At 37.0% G+C, this 24,093-nt stretch overlaps 11 protein-coding genes across 11 annotated transcripts; 6 read left to right on the top strand and 5 right to left on the bottom strand. All coding sequences in view use genetic code 12, as the record gives it.

Annotated features, from left to right (window-relative positions):
• Positions 1-2,477: 2,477 nt before the first annotated feature.
• Positions 2,478-4,148, bottom strand: SPAPADRAFT_143113 (TBC domain-containing protein; the record flags this gene model as incomplete). Its single annotated transcript, XM_007377453.1, has 1 exon — positions 2,478-4,148. One exon carries the CDS (start codon positions 4,146-4,148, stop codon positions 2,478-2,480), a length of 1,671 nt encoding a protein of 556 aa, XP_007377515.1.
• A 1,656-nt stretch (positions 4,149-5,804) lies between these two features.
• Positions 5,805-6,568, top strand: SPAPADRAFT_63384 (uncharacterized protein; the record flags this gene model as incomplete). Its single annotated transcript, XM_007377452.1, has 1 exon — positions 5,805-6,568. A coding segment is annotated over one exon (451 nt), but the record flags the coding sequence as incomplete, so codon positions are not given.
• Positions 6,569-6,650: 82 nt separating this feature from the next.
• SPAPADRAFT_143142 (cytochrome c oxidase subunit VIb) lies at positions 6,651-6,902 on the bottom strand (the record flags this gene model as incomplete). Its single annotated transcript, XM_007377451.1, has 1 exon — positions 6,651-6,902. The coding sequence occupies one exon, from the start codon at positions 6,900-6,902 to the stop codon at positions 6,651-6,653; it is 252 nt and encodes an 83-aa protein (XP_007377513.1).
• Positions 6,903-7,053: 151 nt separating this feature from the next.
• On the bottom strand, positions 7,054-7,702 carry SPAPADRAFT_63383 (uncharacterized protein; the record flags this gene model as incomplete). Its single annotated transcript, XM_007377450.1, has 1 exon — positions 7,054-7,702. The coding sequence occupies one exon, from the start codon at positions 7,637-7,639 to the stop codon at positions 7,145-7,147; it is 495 nt and encodes a 164-aa protein (XP_007377512.1).
• An 828-nt stretch (positions 7,703-8,530) lies between these two features.
• Positions 8,531-9,676, top strand: SPAPADRAFT_143334 (pyridoxal-phosphate-dependent aminotransferase family protein; the record flags this gene model as incomplete). Its single annotated transcript, XM_007377449.1, has 1 exon — positions 8,531-9,676. One exon carries the CDS (start codon positions 8,531-8,533, stop codon positions 9,674-9,676), a length of 1,146 nt encoding a protein of 381 aa, XP_007377511.1.
• An 810-nt stretch (positions 9,677-10,486) lies between these two features.
• On the top strand, positions 10,487-12,002 carry ATM1 (ATP-binding cassette Fe/S cluster precursor transporter; the record flags this gene model as incomplete). The annotated part of the gene is given in 2 exon segments (XM_007377448.1): positions 10,487-11,912; positions 11,932-12,002. The coding sequence occupies 2 exon segments, from the start codon at positions 10,487-10,489 to the stop codon at positions 12,000-12,002; spliced, it is 1,497 nt and encodes a 498-aa protein (XP_007377510.1).
• A 349-nt stretch (positions 12,003-12,351) lies between these two features.
• SPAPADRAFT_63368 (uncharacterized protein) lies at positions 12,352-12,820 on the top strand (the record flags this gene model as incomplete). The annotated part of the gene is made up of 2 exons (XM_007377447.1): positions 12,352-12,417; positions 12,489-12,820. 2 exons carry the CDS (start codon positions 12,387-12,389, stop codon positions 12,635-12,637), a joined length of 180 nt encoding a protein of 59 aa, XP_007377509.1.
• A 2,870-nt stretch (positions 12,821-15,690) lies between these two features.
• On the top strand, positions 15,691-17,118 carry SPAPADRAFT_63347 (uncharacterized protein; the record flags this gene model as incomplete). Its single annotated transcript, XM_007377446.1, has 1 exon — positions 15,691-17,118. A coding segment is annotated over one exon (550 nt), but the record flags the coding sequence as incomplete, so codon positions are not given.
• Positions 17,119-17,333: 215 nt separating this feature from the next.
• SPAPADRAFT_73236 (uncharacterized protein) lies at positions 17,334-20,408 on the bottom strand (the record flags this gene model as incomplete). Its single annotated transcript, XM_007377445.1, has 1 exon — positions 17,334-20,408. The coding sequence occupies one exon, from the start codon at positions 20,035-20,037 to the stop codon at positions 17,386-17,388; it is 2,652 nt and encodes an 883-aa protein (XP_007377507.1).
• Positions 20,409-22,024: 1,616 nt separating this feature from the next.
• Positions 22,025-22,981, top strand: SPAPADRAFT_63364 (pantothenate kinase; the record flags this gene model as incomplete). Its single annotated transcript, XM_007377444.1, has 2 exons — positions 22,025-22,680; positions 22,714-22,981. 2 exons carry the CDS (start codon positions 22,025-22,027, stop codon positions 22,979-22,981), a joined length of 924 nt encoding a protein of 307 aa, XP_007377506.1.
• A 150-nt stretch (positions 22,982-23,131) lies between these two features.
• Positions 23,132-23,853, bottom strand: SPAPADRAFT_68621 (uncharacterized protein; the record flags this gene model as incomplete). Its single annotated transcript, XM_007377443.1, has 1 exon — positions 23,132-23,853. The coding sequence occupies one exon, from the start codon at positions 23,851-23,853 to the stop codon at positions 23,191-23,193; it is 663 nt and encodes a 220-aa protein (XP_007377505.1).
• Between the last annotated feature and the right edge of the window lie 240 nt (positions 23,854-24,093).

Here is a 24,093-nt window from a genome sequence, read left to right as displayed (position 1 = left end):
GATGAAATACGAAAGGATTAAATCAGTATCAAACTTGTCAATGAAATCAAGAACGTTAAGTTGGGGATCTTCCTTGGTTAATTGTTCAAATAATTTCGATAAATGGTAGAAAAGAAGTTCCAAATATGTTAAATCCTTAGCGATAAATGATAATTCTAATTGGAAAATCCGTTCAATTGGTAATAACTCTTTGGTTGAAAAACTAGAAACACGAATTAAGTTGATTAACTTTTCAAGATAATTGGTATATACAATTGGATTAGCGGATTGTTTAGCTAAAATGAATCTGATTTGATTATAAGTTGATTCAACAGTTGCAGGAGACACAGTAGTTAATAAGATAGCTAATTGGTTGATAATTACCTTGGTTAATTCTGGATCCTTGATCTGATAAGATGGTTGTTGTGGTTTTACGCTTTGAGGTTGTTGTTGTTGTTGTTGTTGTTGATGATGCAGTTGGCCCCTTGGGCTAGTGTTGGTTAATGCAGACACGATTTTATGGAAATTAAGGGCTTACACAATTGAAATGCAATAATGTAAATTTATAGAAGAATTGTATCGATGTCTCTCTATAAAAGTCAAATGCCACCAGTTTCTGATTCTATAAGTAACTTGATGGATTGGTTGTCAATAAGGATATGAGGGGCGATTGACTTGTGGTTCGTTTGGTTATGCAGTAGATCTAATCAGTAGTCTAAAAGCACGTATGTTTTCTCTTTCTTTTCTTTTTCTTTCTCTATGGACTTCCCTTGATGGAACTATGGGAATATGCAAGTTAAAACAATTAATTGTGTTGTCCGTAATAAATTTATGGTTGTTGATTCTGTTGCTGTCAGTTTTTTTGTCCTTTAAAAAATTTTCTCGTTTTGGTGGGCGAAATAAAAGCTCGTTACCCGGACTACACGGTGAACTATACAAGTAGGACATACGACAAGGTATAGTCGTATAACTCTACACGCACCAACCTAGGTCTATAGTAAGGTATGTATTATTGGAAACAGAACTTGTCAAGTGGTCATTTTTAGAGATGGGGGATTTATCGTACATTGCATGCAGTACACTTTCTGGCACATGGTACAATTTCAAGGGGTTCTCAAAATTTGCAACCATTACCGTATCCACCAGTTTCGGTGGGTTCATCAACCTGTAACGTCCATTTTGGTGGGCCAAGAAACACCTACCATTTTGATGACTAGAGCCCACCAACCTACAATTACAGACGCACGAGTCTTGGGTTTGAATTACCAAGTAAGGAACACCGAGTATTCTTGCCTAGTTTCTCGGTAGAGTCTTCAATCTTGGCCCATGTATCGCAGCAGTGTATCTTTGAGTAGTGGATAATGCAGAACTCTACTGGAGTATTTGGTTTCCAAGAAAGTGTGCTTTCTATTCTGTTTAAACTATTCTGTCCTAAAATGGGAAAGTTCGGTTTCCAGTGCAGTATTCCGGTTTCGTAGGATTGGTCAGGTTTTTGCCCAGAGTGTTATGTTCTGACCTTTTGCATTGTGTTAGGCTTGTGTGTTCACTTTACCAATAGCCAAAAAACTGCTCTACACCCAAAACAGATTCAAATGATAAAGAATAGACGATGCAGCCAAAAAGCGAAATGAATTCTACAATACTGGGTGGTAGTAACACACGTGTTGAGAGTGTGGTATGAGACCACAAGCTTATATAATGGGGCAAATACAGCTTGTAAGGGAAATGTGTTCTCTTAATGCAAGTGGGAATGAGTACCGCTCATCAACAGATTATCATAGCTCTCATGTATAGCAGTTCCCCTGTATCCACAGTCAAACCACAATAAAGTCCATTACCATCTACACAATGGCTCATTCAACTTCCCAAAAGGATGTAAATAGTGCTAATACCAATATATTGAAACAATTGATGATCTCAAGACTAAAGCTAGTAATGTCAGGAAGACTCCAATTACACGCTAGTGTACTTTGTTCAGAATCGGTTTTCAGAACTAAGCACACTAAATCCATGATTATCGGTTCGCATATCTACGAATTTGGTGGAGTATACGGTTTTCAGCTGGCATGTTCGATTTCAAGACTTGTGTGCTCAAGTATTCAATTTTGAACTTGAGTACTCGGATATGGTGAGCAAGTATTCAGGTCTCCCCTCAAAGTGTTTAGCTTTTCATCATAGTCGATAATGGTCTCTAAGCTTTATTCAATGAACAGAATTCTCCAATCAGGAATTTAGTAGCAATTGTTTCTCATACCTTGTGATCTGTTTCATGTTCAACTGATGATGTAGCTTTATCCTGATTCACAAACTAACAAACGAGTAAGTGAAGTAAACACATCCAGTGAAGAGTTTTCTCTTTGGTATTCAAATTGAACTTATGTGAGCTTTCATCGCAAACATGCTGGTCCATTTTTATTGGCTACTTTTGTCCTGATAATCTACAAGGTTGCGTTTTGTTAATAAATAAAATAATGTTCCTATACCCTAAATAAACCTATTTACACCTCAACCGCTTTAGCAATCTCTTGCTTGAGCTCCATCTTATCCACACCGTCACCTTCAAGCATCGAATACGCTTTCTTCAATAATTGTCGTAATGTTTCGTTTTCAATCATGAGCTCAGCATTTATATCTTCTTCAATCTCTGGTTTCAGATCTTTCCTGGGAGGAATATATGGAAATCTCAAGTAATCAGAGAATGACTTCGTATGGCTCACTTCACTAACATCTGAGCTGATCGACTCTAAATCATTCTTCATTTGATAAGGGGCAAGCGTGTTAGTAGAAAAGAGCGAACTGGATGAATGAATCGATTCCGTCTTGTCCAAGGTTGAGTCTGGCGAGTTTGAAGATGAGCTCGAGTTTGAGTTCAATGACGTATTGATGCTGATAAATGGTTTCAACGAAAGTGTCTTTAATGAGTTAAGGATCGACTTATGTGGTGACCCAACTGGCTTAACTTCAACTTCTTGCTTCTGTAAGAATAAGTTGTCATCCCATGAGAACAACACATCGCCAAAGAACCTATCTAAATCCTTAATGACATTGCCCCACTTTGACTCGTTTAATAAATGTTGATAAACCACCTCTTCGTCCCCTTCGTTTAATGTCATCAATATTGGTTTGTTGCTTGTCAATAACCCCAATGATATCTTAAACAATCCGACTTTCCATCCTTGGAGTAAACAGAAATCCATAATACGATTAACAATCAACAAATCTGGCGAATGTGATGACATAAATGATAACCACCATTGATAAAGAAAAGTTCTCATTTCCACAAATGAAGTCAAGTGATTGTATAGTTCCGGTTCAGATTTCTGTAAGATATGCGAGAATTCATAAAACCAGCAGTTAAGAGTCTCTGACATGGTTGAAGTGGTGAAAATATCGTGCAATTCCGGTTCTGTTTCCATGATAGTGATTAAGGCATGGAATGTCAATTCGCAATCACTATTCAAATGGAAATATAAGACCCCGACAAGAAACAACAATCCTTGACAATAACCCAACTTAACATCATAATTAGCATAGACGTTAAGTATAGTCGATAAGTTATCAATTGTTTCTTGTTTACCAAATGATTTTACACTGGGGAAAGTTCTGCTCAAATCCTTGGATATTTGCTTGGAAACTTCCAGATAATATGAATGTTGAAAGTTTTGATAGACAAATCTCGAGCTTTGTGGAATATTTCCATTCAACAAAAATATTTTCTTCCAGATGAGATATCTTATAGGATTTGGTATTCCTTGTTTCAAACAAAGAAACTCGGTGTAATTGGGCATAGTGTTTATGGTTCGGGTAGGGTTCTCCAAGAATGCAAGCCAGAAAGACTTCTCGAGTTTGGATCCAATGACACAGTCTCGATCAACAAAACTGTGACAGCAGGACTTGTATAGCGTAGGGCAGGTCAAAGATCCTCCACATGTCTTGCACGTGGCAAACTCATCTTCACATATCTTGTACTCTGCTAATGCTGTATGCAATATTTCCTGGAGATCTTCATGGGCTAAATCTCGGTTGTCTTGTTGTTCGTCATTTTCAGTATTGGTATGTCTAGCATAGTCTATTTTAGATTCTAAATTTCGTAATAGGATTATAGTGTCACTGGTTGACGATTGTGCAAGAGCTTCCTCGAACTCAAGTAATGAATCGTAGTCAATCATAAGTCTCGGTGTGCTGCTGAATGAAAGTCCAAATAAAAAAATGAGGCCAGATCTTGATATATTTATATATGGCTGGTTTGGCTTGAACAATAACAAAAAAAATAATGAACGGCTACCACAAAGCTCAAAAAAATCCAAAAAACGATTGGGAATTTTAAAAAATAACGATGAGCTGATATCTTTTAAATATCAAACCAGTAATTTCAACCCAGATCTAGTGAACGAAAAAGGAGGGATAAGCAAGATAAATGACCGATTTATGTAGTTATCGTGATATCATGGTTGACCTCAACCAAAATAAGGAAATTCTTTTTTTTTTTACCTCCTTCACAGAGACTAATCCAAATTAGGAAATAAATTTATTTTTTTTTAAGCTCGGGAGCATTGTTGCAGCTTCTGCTTCTATTCCGGTTGCGAATTCGCGTACTATGTTGTATCAAAGTGAGGAGCGCTAAACTTTGGTTATGAAATTTCCCTAATTCAGTGTGCAAAAGGAAAACCTGGGTTAAACCAAGTTATATGACATATTACTACTAGCTCCATAACCTTTGAAATGATATGTGTGATAATGCTGTCACTGAAGGCGGATGACCCTCCCCACCAAAAAAGAATACGAAAGGAAAAAAAACAAACAAACATACACGAGTTCTATTATTAACCGTGGATAATAATTGCTTCGCCACCCTGACACCAGCTTAATTATTCGCTAATCAGATTAAATTGTAGCAACTACCGCATCAACAATTATATCACTGGGGAATATTCTGTATGTTTATGGCGTCAACATGAATTAGGTCGAAAGGGGGAAAGGGTGACAGAAATCCAAAGCACACAAAGTTTCTGTGCATGGAATTATTTTTTCGTGTTTCAGATTTTTTTTAGCGTACTATGAAACAAAACGTGTTTTCTGTGCAGGATCGATATTTCAAAGTCTTTTGAGTATCCTTTATGCAAAAGGATACATAACGGTTAAATAACTCCGCTTTACGTACTTTAATCAATGACCATAAGTTGTAAGGCAAAAGTGTAACATGAATTTAAGGTTGTAAAGTTCCTTTTTTGAGGTGCGTGTATCGTGTGGGGGTAGTCCAAGTCAATTATAGGGGGAGGGGGAGGGTTGTTAGCAGCCCCTATGGGTTTTGATTCTCTAAACTAGACGAATTGGATATGACCAAGGTTATTGTTTACTGTAAAGGATGACCCCTCCTCCCCCCAACAGGGGGTCTCTTTTGTGTAATTTCTGTATTGTATATCCTACTGGACATTGATATCTGGTTTCAGAATAAAAATACCCGACTTACCTTTTCTCCGAAGGCTGGCATTGTAACATCCTTAAATGAATCAATTGGTTGCATATAGAACTTTCTTATTTGAAGCTTCAAAGTATATACAATGATATAGGAATTGTATTTCTTCTCTACTACCGTCAATTAATCAATAGCACGTCACATTTAGGTACTGACCAGATCTATACTACAAGCCAAAAAGCTTCTAAACCATTATATGTACATGAATTATGCATCTAATCTGCTTACTTAGGCGTACTCGTTCGTATTTCTCAGCAGTTGCCAAATGTTGCCATACAAAGGTACATTTGTAGACAACAGAAAAAAATTTGGCAGCAACAAGAACTGGTTAGAACAAGGTCCCCCCATCTCAATATCAACACCTGACATCTACCATGGTCTACTATTTCAAGGCTAAAGTCAGCACGGAAGACGATCTCTCCGATTTCGCCATAGACGCAAGCAACGAGTCTGAAGAAGCTGTAATCTACATGGGTAGAGACAAGATTGAGAATGATCCATTAATCAAACACTCTCATCCCAAGAATATTTGGTTTCACGTTGATAACTATTCATCAGCCCATCTTTACCTTCAGCTTACCAAGAAGCAGATACTTGATTTCAAACAGTTTGAGCTGTTTGTTATTGAACCTAACTTGTTGGAACAAATCGCTCAGTTGACAAAGGCTAATTCTATCAAGGGGAACAAGTTGAATAACATAACTGTTATTTACACCCCGGTTGAGAATTTACATACTGACGGTTCTATGGATATAGGTACAGTCACCTTTAAGAACCGTAAATTAGTCAAGAGAGTGCATGTTGCGAAAAAGGAAAATGCTATAGTTAACAAACTCAACAAGACCAAGACCGAGATACCTACTGAAGAGTTTATAAAGCAACAACAACAACTAGTTAAAGAGTTAGTCTTGGAAAGAAAGAAGCAAGAGAAAGAACAGCAGGACTTAACCAAACAATATGAATCCCAGAAGAAATCTAATACTGACCCATACGGAGATTTGTTCAGCAAAGAAAATCTAGAACAGAATAGCAATGAATTTAGAAACGAAAATTGGGTGGAGGATGAATTTTGGTAATACACCTATCAACACCTCTTACACTGGTTCAATTCATATGTATATATATTTGGGTGTATGTAAAACATAAAAACATGAACATAATTATTAATGCACTATCGTAGTAATGTCTTGTCTGTTTAAGCATCCAAGTCAATTGGGAACTTTCCAGCAGCTCTTTGGTCATCCCATTTTTCTACCCAGTCTAATGGACATAAGGAAGTGAAGGTCTTGAAGAAGATTTTGCATGGTTCGAATTCTTCACCTTTGACATTGATACATTTATGGTAATCAACATAAGATTGAGCACAATGCTTAGATTGGTTTTGGTTTGGGAATCTTGGGTCGAATTGTGGAGTTTCGAACTTGAAGTTTTCTGGAGTGATAGCCATTGTGTGGGATTATATGTATCTAATGTATACACTGAAAGAATGTAGTTAATAATTATATCGTACAATTTAGATGCCAAACCAGAAGAGATTTTTTTTTTCGCTGTTACAATTGTATGTTTAATTTTACCAATTTAATTGGTTGGAAAAATTCACGTGACCAGAGGCACGGTCTTTGCTTTTACGATTGACATGTTCAATATTACTACCGACCATCTCTATATAATACTATATTAGCAGTTAAGCTACTGGCTGGTCCAATCCGTTAACGATATCATGTTATCAAGCGATAGTATAACGTACATTATAGGAAGTTGATAGACCTTTGGTCCGTTGATACTCTCTAATATGTCGCGTTCAATAACCTGTTTATGCTCATCTTCATCATCATTTGCGTGCTTTGATCCCTCGAGATTCTCCTGATTAGGTTTATAGTTAGGGTTATGGGTAGAATCAAGATGTGCTAACTTGTTAAATTGCTTTACGCTCTTGTTCTCTTCCTTTAGCGCCAGCTTGGCGATTTCAATCACTGAAATGGCTTTGGGAATGGAATTAGATAGACTGGCAATTAGAACAATCTTGTTTTCTTTGAGTTGTGCGGTTATACTGGTGACCTTCTGTTTTATGGAGTCATTTTTGGTGATTTTTATTATGCTAGGGGAAGTGCCTCGTAATGAACGACTTATTGAATGGGTGGTTTCGTTTACTAGTTTCGTAAACTGTTCTTGTAGAGCTTCCATGGTTGATGTGGGTTATATAATACAGGTATATGTAATCTTTGTATGTTTAGCTTTACGCGAGATGACATCTGATATCTTCAAAAAAAAAAATTGGAATGCGCTTTTAGTACATGACAATAATAAAATCAGGAATACACTCGTTTTGAACAATTGACAACTCCCAATTTCGTAAATAGGGTCAGCAGTACTTGCATACTTAGCAGACCATGGTTTGTTACTAGTTTAACTGCTACATCTGCTTATAGGTAAGTATTAGATATTAACGTAATGATTGGTAGTGTCCATGGTCAAAATATTGTGAAGCGGATAGAAGGAAGTATAGCCAAGTTCTTCTGTGATTGTATTCGAAGAAGAGTTGAACCTCCTAGTACAAATATATGACAATGAATCTAACATTCTTTTACAAAATTATTCTTTTTTTGATCATGATAGTTCTTACTCTTTCCTAAACCTTGGTTTTACGTCTTAATTGCGCTAGCTCTTTTGCGAACTTTTAATGAAATTATAAATGAAACCTAGTAATAAAAGTAGAATGCTAATAAAGATCTCTCAACCTCATTAGACCAGTTCCTCACAAGCTTTGATACTACGGAAACGATCTATGATTTTTGCAGTCAACATTTCACCTGCTACGCCCAGGTTGACAAGAGCGATTTCTTTTTTATTTTTTTCCGGAATACCCTCGGAAGCGAAATGCTCCCCACGCACAAACCCCAGGTTAACACCAAAATGGCACAACAAAAGTTTTTCAAACTCCTTCCATTTTTCCATTAGTCATTCCAGCTTTTTCTTTTGGTGTGTTTTTACCATCTATATATGTTGAATAGCTTTGCTAGATCCTTTGTGCGTCCACATACACTTTCATCTACAATAAAGAAATACTTATCAACCATGTCTTCCACCACTTCCTTTGTCCAACCAGACCACCGTTTAACTTTAATCCCGGGGCCAATCGAGTTCTCCAACCCAGTTCTCGCCGCCATGTCCACTCCAAGTCAAGCACATACATCTCCTGAGTTTATTGCTACTTTCCAATCAGTATTAAAGAACTTGCGTAAGTTATTCAAGTCAACAAACCCAAAGACTCAAGCATATGTGTTGTCTGGTTCAGGTACTCTTGGATGGGACATTGCTGCCTCCAACTTGCTCACTGCCGGAGATGATGTGTTGGTTTTATCTACCGGGTTCTTCTCAGACTCGTTTGCTGACTGTCTTAGAATCTATGGTGCTGAAGTTGACGTCGTCACAGCCAAAGTCGGAGATGTTGTTCCATTGGATCAAGTCAAAGCTAAATTAAGTGAAAAGTCTTACAAGGCCATTACCATTACTCATGTTGATACCTCTACTTCTGTTGTCTCTGATGTTGAAGCTATTTCTAAACTAGTTAAACAAGTCAGTCCAGAAACATTAATTATCGTTGATGGTGTTTGTTCCATTGGTGTTGAAGATTTAGAGTTTGACCAATGGGGTATTGATTTCGTATTGACAGCTTCTCAAAAGGCCATTGGTGTTCCTGCTGGGTTGTCCATCCTCTATGCTTCCGAAAGAGCATTGGATATCGCTTTGAACAAGAAGGAAACTACTTATTTTGCCAGTTTAAAAAGATGGACCCCCGTTATGCAACTGTATGAATCAGGAAAAGGGGCCTACTTTGCAACTCCTGCTATTCAGACCATCACTGCCTTACGCGCTTCCTTGGATGAAATCTTGAGCGAGCCATTAGACGCTAGATTCGCCAAGCATGAACAAGTGTCCACTGAATTCAAGAATGCCGTTAACAAATTGGGATTACAAATCCTTCCTGTGTCAAGAGACGTGGCTGCTCATGGATTATCTGCCGTTTACTTCCCCGAAGGGATTGATGGTAATGAATTGTTGAAGAAGTTGGCTCAAAAGGGATTTACTGTTGCTGGTGGTATTCATAAACAATTGGTCGGTAAATATTTCAGAGTTGGTCATATGGGTTACTCAGTTTATGCTGGTCATATTCCTGCATTTACCAAGGCCCTTGAAGAATCTTTAAAAGAACTTAAGTAGATATTCTATATAATATGTGTAGTTTATTACATTTAATAGTTCAATATTTCACGGTCCGAAGCCGATTTATGCATAGATCGGAAAGATCGGATTTTTCTGCATCAATTAGTGAGTCAATTGGAGATGCGCCCTTTTTGCGAGTTAACCCAATGAGTGCATTTTGCGGGATCAAGTGTGTGTGTGCTTTTTTTTTTCTCGCGGTGTTTGCAGATAAATTCCGCCAATTCTCGTGCGAACAAAATGAAGTTTCACGTCACGTGAATCTACCGCATCGATTCTGATGCCATAAGCAACGATTACCTCATAGGTTATAAATATATAACTACCACGGTATCTCTTTTTTTTGGCCCCAGGACTTCCCCAAATTATTTAAATACCGCATTGATGTTTCAAAATTCCGTTATTAGGATTATCAATGTGTCTAGACAAAGACCGTCGCGGGTTTTTCTACCTCTGAGTCCAATATGGAGAAAGTTGGGGAACTGTGGCTTCAGACAGTTCAGTGGGACTGCTATACTTAAGCAAACCAATGCAAAAGCACCAACAACGCCAGGAAAAGCTCCAAATACAACCAAACCAATAGCGGTTGCAAAACCGAAACCCAAAGAAGAAGCCAAGGAAGTGGGGAGTCTCTTTGGAAGGAAGATCACCACGTCAGAACTTTTCATGGTCAAATCACTTTTATCAACGATCTGGCCCAAAGATAAACCCTCGTTCAAACTTCGAGTGATCCTCGCCCTTTCACTCTTGGTGGGTTCAAAATTACTTAATATCCAAGTTCCGTTCTTCTTCAAATCAATCATTGATGATATGAATGTCGACTTGTCATCAGTTGGTACAGTTAGTGCCGTGGCCGGAGCTATGATTTTCAGTTATGGAGCCGCCAGATTCGGTGCTGTATTATTTGGAGAATTGAGAAATGCCGTGTTTGCCAGTGTATCCCAGGATGCGATTCGTCGTATTGCTTACAATACCTTTACAAGACTTTTGAACATGGACTTGTTGTTCCACTTGTCCACACAAACTGGTGGGATCACTAGAGCTATAGATAGAGGTACCAAGGGTGTCAGTTCAGTATTGTCAGCATTGGTTTTCCATTTGATTCCCGTGGGATTTGAAATTAGTATGGTTTGTGGGATCTTGTCTTATAAGTATGGGGTGACATATGCAGCCTTGGCCTTTCTCACTATGTTGACATACTCAGTGTTCACAATTAGAACCACCAGTTGGAGAACTAAATTCAGAAGACAAGCCAATAATGCCGACAATCAAGCTGCCAGTGTGGCTTTAGATTCGTTGATCAATTTTGAAGCAGTTAAGTATTTCAACAATGAAGGTTATCAAGCAGCTAAGTATGATAAATCATTGGCCAAGTACCAGAATGCAAGTATTAAAGTTGCTACTTCGTTAGCATTCTTGAATGCCGGTCAGAATTTCATCTTTAGTTCAGCATTGACAGCAATGATGTATATGGGTTGTCAAGGGGTTGTGGATGGATCTCTCAGTGTTGGTGATTTAGTGTTGATTAACCAATTAGTGTTCCAATTGAGTGTCCCATTGAACTTTCTTGGGTCTGTATACAGAGATTTAAAACAGGCATTATTGGATATGGAGAACTTGTTTCAAATTCAAAAGGTTCCAATTGAAATTAAAGATTCTCCCACTGCAAAGCCTTTACAATTAACTAAAGGTGAAATCAAGTTTGAAAATGTCAGTTTTGCATATCATCCCGATAGACCAATTCTCAAGAATGCAACATTCACCATTCCTGCTGGTGAAAAAGTGGCTATTGTTGGACCATCAGGTAGTGGGAAATCTACAATTTTACGATTAGTGTTCCGATTTTATGACGTGAACGAAGGTAGAATCTTAATTGACGGCCAAGATATTCGTGATGTTACATTGGAATCATTACGTCATAACATCGGGGTTGTTCCTCAAGAAACACCACTTTTCAATGATACCATTCTAGAAAATATCCGATATGGGAGATTATCAGCCAGCGATGACGAAGTGAACCACATGGCTGAACTAGTCAAATTGGACAAATTGATCCAAGAATTACCCAATGGAGCAAACACCATTGTTGGAGAACGAGGTATGATGATATCTGGAGGTGAAAAACAGAGATTGGCCATGGCAAGATTATTATTAAAGGATGCCCCAATTTCGTTCTTTGATGAAGCAACATCGGCATTGGACACCCACACAGAGCAGTCGTTATTGAGGACCATCCGTAGTATCTTCCGAGAAAGGAAAAACACTAACATTGCCATTGCCCACCGATTACGTACCATTGCTGATTCCGATAAGATTATCGTTTTGAACAAAGGATGTGTCCAAGAAGAAGGAACCCATGTGCAATTACTAAGTGATGAGCATTCATTGTATTCTCAATTGTGGAACATTCAAGAGAATTTAGACATTGAGAAGGAATTAAAGATGGAAGAAGAAGAGCGTATCAAGAAGGAAAAGGAAAGAGAACAGAAAATATATGAATCTTAACCTTGTATAAAACACAATAGATTTTTAATTTTTACTTGTCGGGCTTTGTAAATCCCCGCGCTGACTTCCATTAAGGCCGATTGTCCGACCCTTTACCCACTGGGCTTCGCCGAAAAAAAAACCTCTAGAACTTTCTATCTTTCCTTTACTCTGTATTACTCCTTGGTACTAACCAAACTAATTGTAAATCAAATCAAGATCAAATATGTGTAAACCAGCTGAATGTGGAGTTTGTAGTATGTATAAATATTGATAGCTTCCCACTGAACTATGACATAGAACAAGATACTAACAAAATGTAAATTAGAGGGTAAGACCTGGTGGGGTTGTGGTCAACATATCCCAGCTGCTATGAGTGCCGCTCCAAAGGACCAATGGTGTACTTGTGAATCTGCCAGTGGTGCTGAATTGAACGGTTACCCACCAAAGCAAGGTGATGGTAAGGCAAAAGCTTAAACAAGTTAAAATGTTTTTGATTTTACAACCATCGACATGTCTACTTTGGTATAAAGATGGTATTTGTTATATAGTATTTGTTGTTTAGTGATATATGTCCCCCCATATTAAACATTATGACAGTTTAATTTAGTATTAAAACATTGTACAGAATCGGTGTTGATAATTGAGGCGGTGTCGTGCCTGCCCCAATCTTCAATTCTAGATCTGAAAACTTCCGGGTCCTACCGATTTGATAGTTCTAGAGCACAGTGAACTTATTAGGGGAATTAATATTATTGAAAAGGGGTCTTGGGTGATGTCGGTATTTGATGTCCTCTTCCAACTCCTTCTTTTCTAAATCCACCAAATGGGCTCCTAACCATGTATCATTATTAAATGACATATATATATATATATATATATAACAACCAGAACTTTAAAATTGATCTGACATAATTGAATCTAGCTTGGTTCTAGTTCTCTCTTTTAGAAGTTTCTACTTTCAAGTATACTGTACTTTGACCCCTTCTGTTGATTTTTCTCTAGTCCTATTGTTCCAATGTAAATGGTGGTAATCTATTAAAAATCTAATAAATGTGTCCGAGCAGCTAGCCAGGGGTGTAACACTTTATCCCAACAGAATGATTTTCATCTCACACTTGCAAAAATCAGCAAATAATGAAACCCCCGGTCAATGGAAGTCCGGGATAGCTAATGTGCACCTCTTCCAAAAACTTGAAGCTGAATATTTTCTGTAAGTTTCTATTTTCAATGTTGGGCGGTAATATACAAGGTTGCAAAATGTTCTCCAGCAAGAAAAGCATCCACAGGGTATACACATTCTCGGAGATGCCTACGTCATCACGGATATAAATATCCATCTTATCTTTGATATCAGTACCGCAACCGGAAACACGGGATAGGAGTCTAGTCAACCATGGCATGGCTCAGCTCCGAGGCTAATGAGACATACGCAAAAGTATACCAAGTTCTGGCTGCCTATGCACGTACGCAATACAACCAAAGGATGAAACTTAGTTGGAAACAACTGCTAGTTGTGGGATGATTATCTCACAGTGCCTTACCCGGAAACTTGATTGCCATTACCGATAGTTGACGCCTCAACGGTACATTGGTGATAGAGGCGCATCATGCACAGTGTGGTAAATTTGAATCTAAACCTACCCCATGTAATTAATCAAGAGCCCTGAACCTAACCCTATCCAATGTGGCTTCTGGAAGCCCAATGACGAATCACAAAAAAGAAATGCAATGTACTTCGAAGTACACAAGATGGAGTCAGAACCATATATGCTAAAAACTAAATAACAATTACTAAACAATTACTAATATTAAATCTGGGGCTAAACATAGTCTATCGAAATCTAGACCCTTCTATATACAATCATACTTTCTTGGCAGGACGACTATTATCAAGCTGGGTTTTATGTATATGAGCCCGGGGGGGGCAGTAGTCTAGCGGACGTTATTGTCCAGAGTTCATTGTTGCCCCTTTTCGTATACCCCTCAGAAAACAGTTGACAGTTGGAAACAGTTATTTTTTCCTACTTCGGGGAGGTCGAGAGGGATGTAATCTTCTGATTGTTAAAAGACTGCATAAATTGCGTTAACAATGGATGAATTAGACAATAAAGAAACTAGACCATGCATAAAGAGATTATTTTTGCTGCCCAGAGCCCAGTCTGGTTTTTGTGATCGATCATTGGCTCAAAATCTATGTACTAGCATTGTGTTATATTGGCTATAGTGAAAGAGATACGGATAGCGAAGTAGGACAAACAAGCGAATTACAAACACACATATGACAACTAGTGTTGGCCTACGGTATAAGTAAGGTTAGATTGCAAGATCCCAAAAAAAGTAGTTTATTATTTGCAGTCGTGCACATGAATTATTTCCAAAAGCTATTTTTTTTTCTTGAAATAGCAACAAGGAAAGAGGGGGGGGGGGATTTTCGAATCTTCCAGACCTACAGGGGGAAAAAAACAGGTTGTGCTTTTTCTGTTACCCGTAGAGTGTATTAACAAGGTAGCGAATTATACCTATTTGGCCTATTCCACGTGATGTTGGTTGGTGGGTATTCGGGATGTTTCATGTTTTTAGGTATAAAGTTTTATGCAGGGCAAACACACACAGATCGGGTAATGTAAAAAAAAATGATAAGAAAAACAAATGTGTAAATTCAAAAATTAATCAAGCATGTCACCCAGGTCAGCAAATTATAATAAAGGATTATTACTTTACAACAACCTACTTATGCAATCAACTACTACTCATGAATTCAGCAAATGAACGGAGTTTGGTGGTTTTCTTTTTCCGTTGTCTTATTTTTTTTTTATTTTTGCATACACTTCAGTTTTTTTTTCGGGCAATTCCCGAAGAAGCAAAGACGTTCCAAAACGAGTAATCATCCAGACCGAAACATAAAAAAATAAATTTTAGAACCAAACTTTGAGTCTTCTCTTTTCTTTTTAGGACAGTTGGCAACGCTTATGACAAAATCCCAAGACACTGAAATTGTTGCATGAAATTCACTCACAGGAAACGGGGTGAAAAATTCTGTACGTTAGATCAAACTGCAGATAGTTCGTAAATTGGGACTGCCACCAACAATTTTGAACTAGCGATGTTGTCTAAACGAACGGCACCAAATTGTTCGCAAGTACCTTACAAAAAACTTTCACATTCAAATTGTAACAACTACCTCGGTGTTACCTTATTGTTTGGCTAATGGCTGGAGCGTAAGTCCTTTATGTTTAAAATAGTAGTAGATTGTTTGATTAGGCTTTTCCTGTCTGGCAACTTTTACCTACAATTAAAAAAAAATAAAACAAACTAAATAATATTCTCGGAAGGAGTAGCTTACCTAAGAAAAAAAAATAATAATGTGGTTTCTCCTAATTAAGCTTCCTGGTTTTGTGTTACATAGAACTGGACAATCCGTAATATTTTGAGACACAGCATTAACGGGAAAATAAAATATTTCATATTTTCACATATAAATAAAATGTAAATTACGCAGGATTACCACATTACCTTTATTTCTATATATATCTTCACACACAGTCAATTGGTATTTACTATATTATTTTACACATTCCCCTTTTCTATATCTGGTTCATTAACCTCGATTTATTTGTTAACAAGAAAGTAAAGAAAAGCAAGAAGGAAAAAAAAAAAATACGCAAAAAATAGCAGCCATTAAAACTTTGAATTATATACAACTATATACTACTTAAATGGACTTTGAATTTCCAACCACAGAAACAACTTCTACTGCATCAACCATAAGCTCCACCACTAGCACCACAACTAAATTCAAATCAAAGCTCAGATTGTTAAAGCATGAATTGAAAACAACTTCATTTCACAGTAACAATAATTTCATTGGAATTTCACAATCTCAACCAACTACCCCTACCTCGAATCATACCACTAGATTTAGAACAAGTTCAGCTTCTTTATCAACTACGTTACCTCTTTATGATGCTTATGAATATGACCAAATAGACCCTCTTGATCAAATAGGCAGTCCTTCCACTCCTATGAATCATCATCAACCTGAAGAAGAAATGATGATTCCTCCACTACCACCTACTGATTTTTCATTCCACTCCCACCAATCTTCTGTATTTAGCATATACCCTGGCTTCAGTGATGATGAAAATGATGGAGAAGGAGGCGATGAAGAGCTGCTCCAGATTACTCAACGTGTACGATCGTCCTATGCTTCGTCAACTTCTTCCATCTCCACCAGTGGTGACAAACGACAAAGCATTAAAGAGATAGTACAATCTGAACAAGAAAAAGAGGTTACTGAGAAGCAAGCACGAGAGGAAGAAGTTGACAAGTTGGCCAATTCAATTTTGAAGGTGGTTAATGTAGATAAGGATATCCAATGGGGGATTTAGACCATCCACCCACCCAACACATGCTCTTCATAAGCAACGGGACTTGTGAAGGACTTTTATGATGATGATTACTTTACGAATTATAGGGGAGGGTAGATTTTTTATGATTTTATTTAGTTCTTTTTTAGATATATTGACTGGTTCATTTAGTTCTAATGAAAAAATAGACAACCCAAGCTATTTGCAATTCATGTAGAGTTATTCATATTTCACCCTGGTAGCATGGTACTGTCGGTCGCATAAGTTTGCAGAAATGTGCAAGACCAAAACATAAACATTACCTATTCAACATTCCCACAGTTTTTGTTGGGGGGAGGAGGGGAAAGACTAAATCAGATTGAATTAAAGTCTGGGTATGTAATGTCTTATTTTGTATCTATTTGGGTGCCATCACCTTCTTACTTTACAACTTCTTAGGGGAGGTGGGAGGGGCTGCTCTTTTTTATGCGGGGGTGACATAGATTTACTGCCCTAATCAACCAAGAAAATCTTGCAACATTTAACCAAAAGAAGGCGTACGCCCGAAGTAAACAAATGCAAAAATTTTAGCAATGGTGTTACACTCAGCTTCACACTAGCCGCCTCTGGAAACTAAATCGCCTTAATGGCCTTTAGTAAATGCAAGTTTATCTATTTAGCTTCTTTGCATAACGTAATGTCAAACAATGCTTAATTTGTATGCACTATCGGTAAAATGATAATTTGATCGTGTGGGCACCAAGTGCCATCCCCACAACACCACATAGGAGAGTGTGGGTAGGATGAGGGGGGTGATTAATCGATTAGAGTTACTTCTTATACATTAATTTAAACTTTACTTACATGACATTCTATTTACAACCTTTGTTTAATATCCTCAAGGAACAGGACAATTACAAGTTTTTCCTCGCGTTCATGCTCCAATTCCTCGTTCAACAGATGTAATCCATGTTCTGGCAACGCCACTCTTTTACTTTCTATAAATTCAACTCTCAACACTTCAAACTGTTGATTTCTATGCATCAATTCCAAAATCAACGTTGCCAAATTTTTAACAGTGACCCCTATTTGTTTACTCCAATCACTTCCCTTTCTCAATGATCGTAACACCCAATTGTCGTAGTTCAATTTGAACCAATCAAAAACGATACGAACGCGGGCGTTATCAGTACAATTTGTGATTCCAACCACAGCAAGTTCAATCATTTTAGAATCAATATTGTTATGCACGAAATTCAAGGTCTTGCGTAATAATTCTTGAGAGGTTGGATATGCCAATGAGCTAATAGCCACAGTTTGTAATTCATGTTCTAACAAATTAGTATGTTTAAGTAATGAAGTATTGGAATTTTTAACAAGGGCCAATACTTGTTTGTATTGTTTCATAGTGGCTACACTCATGGACAAGTTGAAAATTGACCCAAGAAGTTCTCCAGGGACGTAAGTAGTCTTTTGAGTAGGATTGATGAATTGGGAAAAATGACGGGTTGCAAATTCAACTGCATGTTTGTTGTTGATGTTGATGTCGAGAATAGTGGAGTAGACATCTAATTCTCCACGGGAATAATTTCCAGTCATTACTTTATCCCAGTTAATTCTTTGGAATAAATCACTAGCATACTTGCTTAACCAAGATTGGAATTTAGGGGAAGTAATATAATTTGTGAATATAGTTTGAAATTTGGTTAAGTAAGTCAAAGCAACCTTCATAACTTTCCAATCCCATTTCCAACTGCTTTGAACAAACAATTCCATGATATCAAAGAAATGCGCCAAATCCTTGCTTGTTGAGTGTTGGGTACCCAAGAGTTTACCTAAATCATGCAAAACACCAATCAAATCTGAAGAAGTCATCAAATTAATATTGGTTAACTCATTATATAACACGCGGTAGTAACCACCTCTTCCACTGTTAATATTAATCAATTGAGACTTTGGAATATCTAAGTCAAGAGATCTGTCTGTAAGTAACACATTCAAAGTTTTGACTTCCTTTTTATCATCAACAACACGAATTAACAATGGAATATGGAATGGTGCATCTTCAATACCAACTTTATCTAAATCAGGAATATTATAAAGATAAGTATGTTGTTCAATATGTAACTGGTCTCTAGAGTAAGATACTCTCACTAAAGGATATCCGTGAAGTCTAGTCCATGAATAGAAGAAACTAGGAAGATCAATGCTGACGCATTCGTTCAATTGTTGCCAAATATCAAACACTTTAATAGATTGACCCTTATATTTGTCAATAACAAACTTCCCAAAACATTCAATTAAATCCTTGCCTTCACTCTTGAATACTTTATAAATCATATTGAGCAAAATAATCCCCTTTTCATATGCATTTGTATCGAATATGCTCGAAGTTGTTGCGTTCAATCCAGTATATACAGTCAGAACATGTTCATGAATGCTTTGGATTGTGAATTTATCATCAACATAAAAACAGTCCTTGTCCAACATTTCTTCATATTCAACGCTATATCCTGCCACGATCTTAGTTGCCCAAGTAGCAAACAGCTCATTGAACCAAAGACTGTTCCAATCGTCAAATGTAACCCAGTTACCTACCCATTGGTGAACTAATTCATGTACAACCAATTCCACGACTTGTTTCTTCTGTTCTACAGTAGCATTAAGCTCATCCACAAGTAAAGTTGATGGGATAACCGTGACCAACCCCCAATTTTCCATGGCTCCATCATTCAAGAACGGAATAGTGACAAAGTCAAGCTTGGATAATGGATATGAATGATGAAACTTTTGTTCTAAAACAGGTAAATACTTTTCAATTGTAGAAAGAGCAAATCTGGCATACTTACTCTCACCAATGCATGTGTAGATTCTGGTAGGTACCGACAAAGACTCGCTAGAGATATACTCCAAATCGCCAATTACAAACCCCATAACTGAAGGAGAAATAGGTAAATCGTACTTGAATTGATGCAAGGTGTTTTCATTGACATACTCTTGATTAGTGAGTTTACCATTGGTTAATACTTTGAATTTAGTATCGGTAATTATATCCAATTGAACATTTGGTTTATGTTGTATTTCATCAATGATGGGGAAAACAGACTTAGCCGAGTGTGGTTGGAAATGTGTGGCAATAATGTAATTGTTAGCTTTTCCTGAAATATCATCTAAGTAATTAGTTTTGAATAATCCTTGAGTTGCGTCTTTGTAAGTACTAATGGTTTTGATTTGTCCCATATATTTGAGAACCAAATTAGATTCAGTGATGGCTTCTTCAGTGGTGAAACTAACACGTTGATTCTGTTTATCATAAGTAATCTTCAATTTGATATCTCCAATAGTGGCACTAGTAATGACTAACTTGGATGCATGCAAAGTTAGCGAGAACCCGGTCAGATCATCCAGAGTATTCTTCCATTGAATTATTGCTTCACCAGAAAAGTTTGGTTTCAAATGATTGATGGTGAGTTTATAATGGTAATCAGTAGGAATTACCTGATTCGACAATAATAATGATTCTGACATGATTGTCTGGTTTTAAATCCAATTGAATGGTTTGAACTTTTTGCAACACTTTTCAAAGAATGAAAATTTTTCTATATTGGGAGGTCAAATCAAATCTTGAGATCAAACATCATGTGACTCATATCATGTGCGGCGAATCACATGACTGGGATTTCCCCTTACAGACTTGCTGGTGGGGCTGACAAATAAGGTTATGCGCACGTCGGAAACCGAGGTGGAAATCAACGAATTTTCCGATATCTATTTTGTCATGCCTATTGTATTGAAGTTGCTGATAAGATCTTTAGTTTTGTGGGGTTAGATGGATAATCGGTAACTCCGTAGAATACATATAGTTGCTCCTGCATCACATTGCGCGCAAGTGGTCCCCCGATTTCATTAACCCAACAAACCCCGTAGGAAAAAAACGGAACGGTTATTTTTCAGAGTAAAAAAAAAAAAATAAGTGTTTTTGTTAATTAGGCAAAATGACACATTCTAACAAAATGTCGTGGGTGTTCATGCCGCGGGTTTTGATGGGGCAGTGGAAAAAAAAACCTCCGAAAACCGAGCAAAAATCAAACGATCGCCAATCGATATAGGATATACAAATGTCGTCTACCGAAAAAGAAAAGTTTTGTGGGGTAAGTATACCAAATCAGATGATTTTTTATAAGGTACCATTTCTAAATCATAAAATAGAAATCAAGTAAAAACTCCGGTATGACAAGATTTGTAGAAGCATTTCTTGTCTTGTGTCATAGGAGTTACGATTGTACTTAAGTTTTCGGTGATAGTAGTTGATAAAAGACGTCTAAGTCGTGTAGACCCCCAATTCACCCGCACGACACCGCAAAATTTCAGAACGACTTTAAGTTCAACAAATTTTTATTACAGTGAATTTCCTCGGAGTTTATTTCTTTTCCGCACCAAGTTTTACTGACAACGAAAATTAATTCTTTATTTTCACTGTAGAATGCACAATCAGGAAATAAAATAAAAAAAAAAAATTTTTTTTTGGGTGTTGTTAAAATTTTTTTTACCGCCAACTATAACAATCAGATTACCAATTTATATAAATCTAAACGAATTCCTCGTATAGATTTTAATTATAAATTTCTCACATACACTCACACGCCAGAAGGTTGATCCTTTTTACACTTTCACGTTCAACTCATTTCCACGTTACTTCAACTGGTTTTTAATTCCCAAAATCTTTCTATCACGTTTATTTTTATTTTTCTTGGCCTGGTCATCCAACTCAAACTGCAGCAATAGGGTGGTAATCGTAACCTACCGGTTCTTATCGAAAACTAAGTAAAAAAATTTTCAATCAAATATATATAATACCTCAAGGTAATACCAATACATTCCAAGCTTTTTCCCAGGCACATACAACACATAATATACAATGGAAACGCTTCAACAATCAGGCAGAATGGATCCATATTTGAATTCAAACAAAATTCATAATCTCCATATGACATCGACGACGGCATCATCCGCCATATCTAGTTCAGCCGGCACCAGCGAGATAACATCCGAATCCAGTCATCAACATATACACATTCGAAGGTTGAGCATAGGTACCAGTGAAGATGTCAATTTGGTCAATGTCGACCCAGGCACGGTTAAAATTGACTGCTCCGGTGCATTTATTGCTAATGATGACTTGTTAAGAGAATCAAGAACTATCGATGATGAATTGTCGTCATCTCCTAACTCGTCAGAATCTTCAACTCCTTTACTATTAAGTTCAAGTTCCGATGACGAATTGAGTGACGGTTCCGAAGAAAATCAGGTGCAAAAAAAGACCAAATTGAATGGGACATCTTCGTTGCTTGCTCCTCCTCCTACTGATGAGGACATAGATCTGATTAGTAAGAACAACATTAATCTTCCTCAACATAATTCTGAAGTCATTCATATCTCGGTTGATATTGGTGGTACCTTAACCAAACTTGTATATTTCTCACGCTCACAAAGATTAACTAGCGATGCCGATGGTATGGGTGGTGGAAAATTACATTTTCGAGACTTTCAAACTGAGAATTTTAAACATGAAGCCATGAAATTCATCATTAAATTGATTCAAAAATCAATTGATAAACTGAACAATAATCCCCCAATTACATATATCATGGCTACTGGTGGTGGTGCCCATAAATTTTACAATTTAATGACTAAAACCTTCCGGAAATACAAATTGCCAATGAAAATTATCGCCAAGGATGAAATGGAATGTCTTATTCGTGGTTTAGATTGGTTAATCACAAAAATCCCCAATGAAATCTTCACGTATGATTTAATTGCTGATCACACCAAGTTCACTGATTTGCAATCAGAATCAAGCATATATCCATATTTGCTAGTTAATATAGGAAGTGGGGTTAGTATGGTTAAAGTCACTGGACCTGGTGAACATGAAAGAATTGGTGGTAGTACTTTAGGTGGAGGGACTCTTTGGGGTTTGCTTTCATTACTTACCGATGCCAAAGATTATAATGAAATGTTGGAAATGGCACAACGTGGTAATAATGAAAATATTGATTTATTGGTTGGGGATATATATGGTACAAATTATAACAAAATTGGTCTTAAGGCCCATAATATTGCATCGTCATTTGCCAAGGTGTTCAAAAAATTAAGATTTACCAACAAGAAGTTAACCCCTGCGGAAAAATTGGCTCAATTTAGACCAGAAGATATCGCTAGAAGTTTACTTTATTCCATTTCAAACAACATTGGTCAAATTGCATACTTGCAAGCTCTCAGATTTAATTTAAAGAGGATTTATTTTGGTGGTAGTTATATATCCGGACATATGCAGACTATTCATACATTAAGTTATGCCGTTAATTTCTGGAGTAAAGGAGATATGCAAAGTTATTTCTTAAGACATGAGGGTTATTTAGGTAGTGTTGGTGCATTCATTATGGGACCAGCCTCAAATAATAGCGAATAAGCCAAGAGGAGGGGGGGCTTTTATTTTTTTGCATTCAATTCTTGATCTTATTTATTACAGTACATATAGTAGATTCATGAATCTATATTTATTAATAAGTGACATGTAGTTTCTCGTTAAATCTGGTTTACTGTGAAGTTCGTGCCATCAAATAAATATGCATGTATTAATACAGTAAATGTATACGAATTTAATACTTATGCCTAAAGCTAATCGTCCTTTTTCTTTTCAAACTTCACGCTATTTTGTGAAGGCGAACTAATACTACTAGTTCTTAAAGTTCCTGTTCTAAAACTGCTGGATATGCTACTACTTCTAGTACTATTTGTAGCACTCCGTATAATTTTTGCCGTACTATCAACGTCCCCATATCGATTAGTAGTTCCCAATACTAAATCGCCCAGATATTGAATTGAATCCAAAACTTTAATTTGAAATTCTCGCAACTGGTCTGGTGTGGAATGTTTTCCATTTCGAGACAAATCTATAAATGATTTCAACTTCCTCAGGCTTTTGCTACTACTGGTTGGTCTACGCTCAACATCCGGGGTGTACATATTGTTAGTACCATACATTATTTGGTGATCTTGGGGCCGGTCTGGATGGATGAATAGCTCTTCTGGTTTTCTAATAGGATGAACATAGCCGTTTGGCTGAAGAAGGTATTCGTTCCCATGTTCATCCGTTAACTTCTGTAACTTCTTTCCTCCATTGCCACGTAAAGTGGAGAAGTCAGAAGACGAGCCTTCCATACTGGTGGGTTGGGTATCGGGACTAAAGTATTGGTCATTACCATAAGTCAAAGCAGCAGACATTAATTCTTTAACTTCATCATCGACAGTGTCATTATCACTATTATCTTCTAATGCCATATTTTAGGAAAGAAAATGCTGGGTTTTATTTTTTTTTCTATGAAATTTCGAACTTCTCTATGACTAGAACAATTAGTCAAGAGTTTTAGATTCTCTGTTTATGCTAATGGGTTATGTTGTTGAATGATGAAAATGAAGAAAATGCAATGGAGTTTTTCCAGTAGGAAATTATGATTTGTGTGGTGATGGTGTAATTTTATTTTATTTTTTTTTTATTAATTTCTTTTCGTTGTGTGGGTT

This window comes from Spathaspora passalidarum (genome assembly GCF_000223485.1).
Source record: "Spathaspora passalidarum NRRL Y-27907 unplaced genomic scaffold SPAPAscaffold_7, whole genome shotgun sequence".
Taxonomy (NCBI): domain Eukaryota; kingdom Fungi; phylum Ascomycota; class Pichiomycetes; order Serinales; family Debaryomycetaceae; genus Spathaspora; species Spathaspora passalidarum.
The sequence above is the reverse complement of the archived record's forward strand: the minus strand, read 5'-3'. Positions and strand labels throughout refer to the sequence as shown.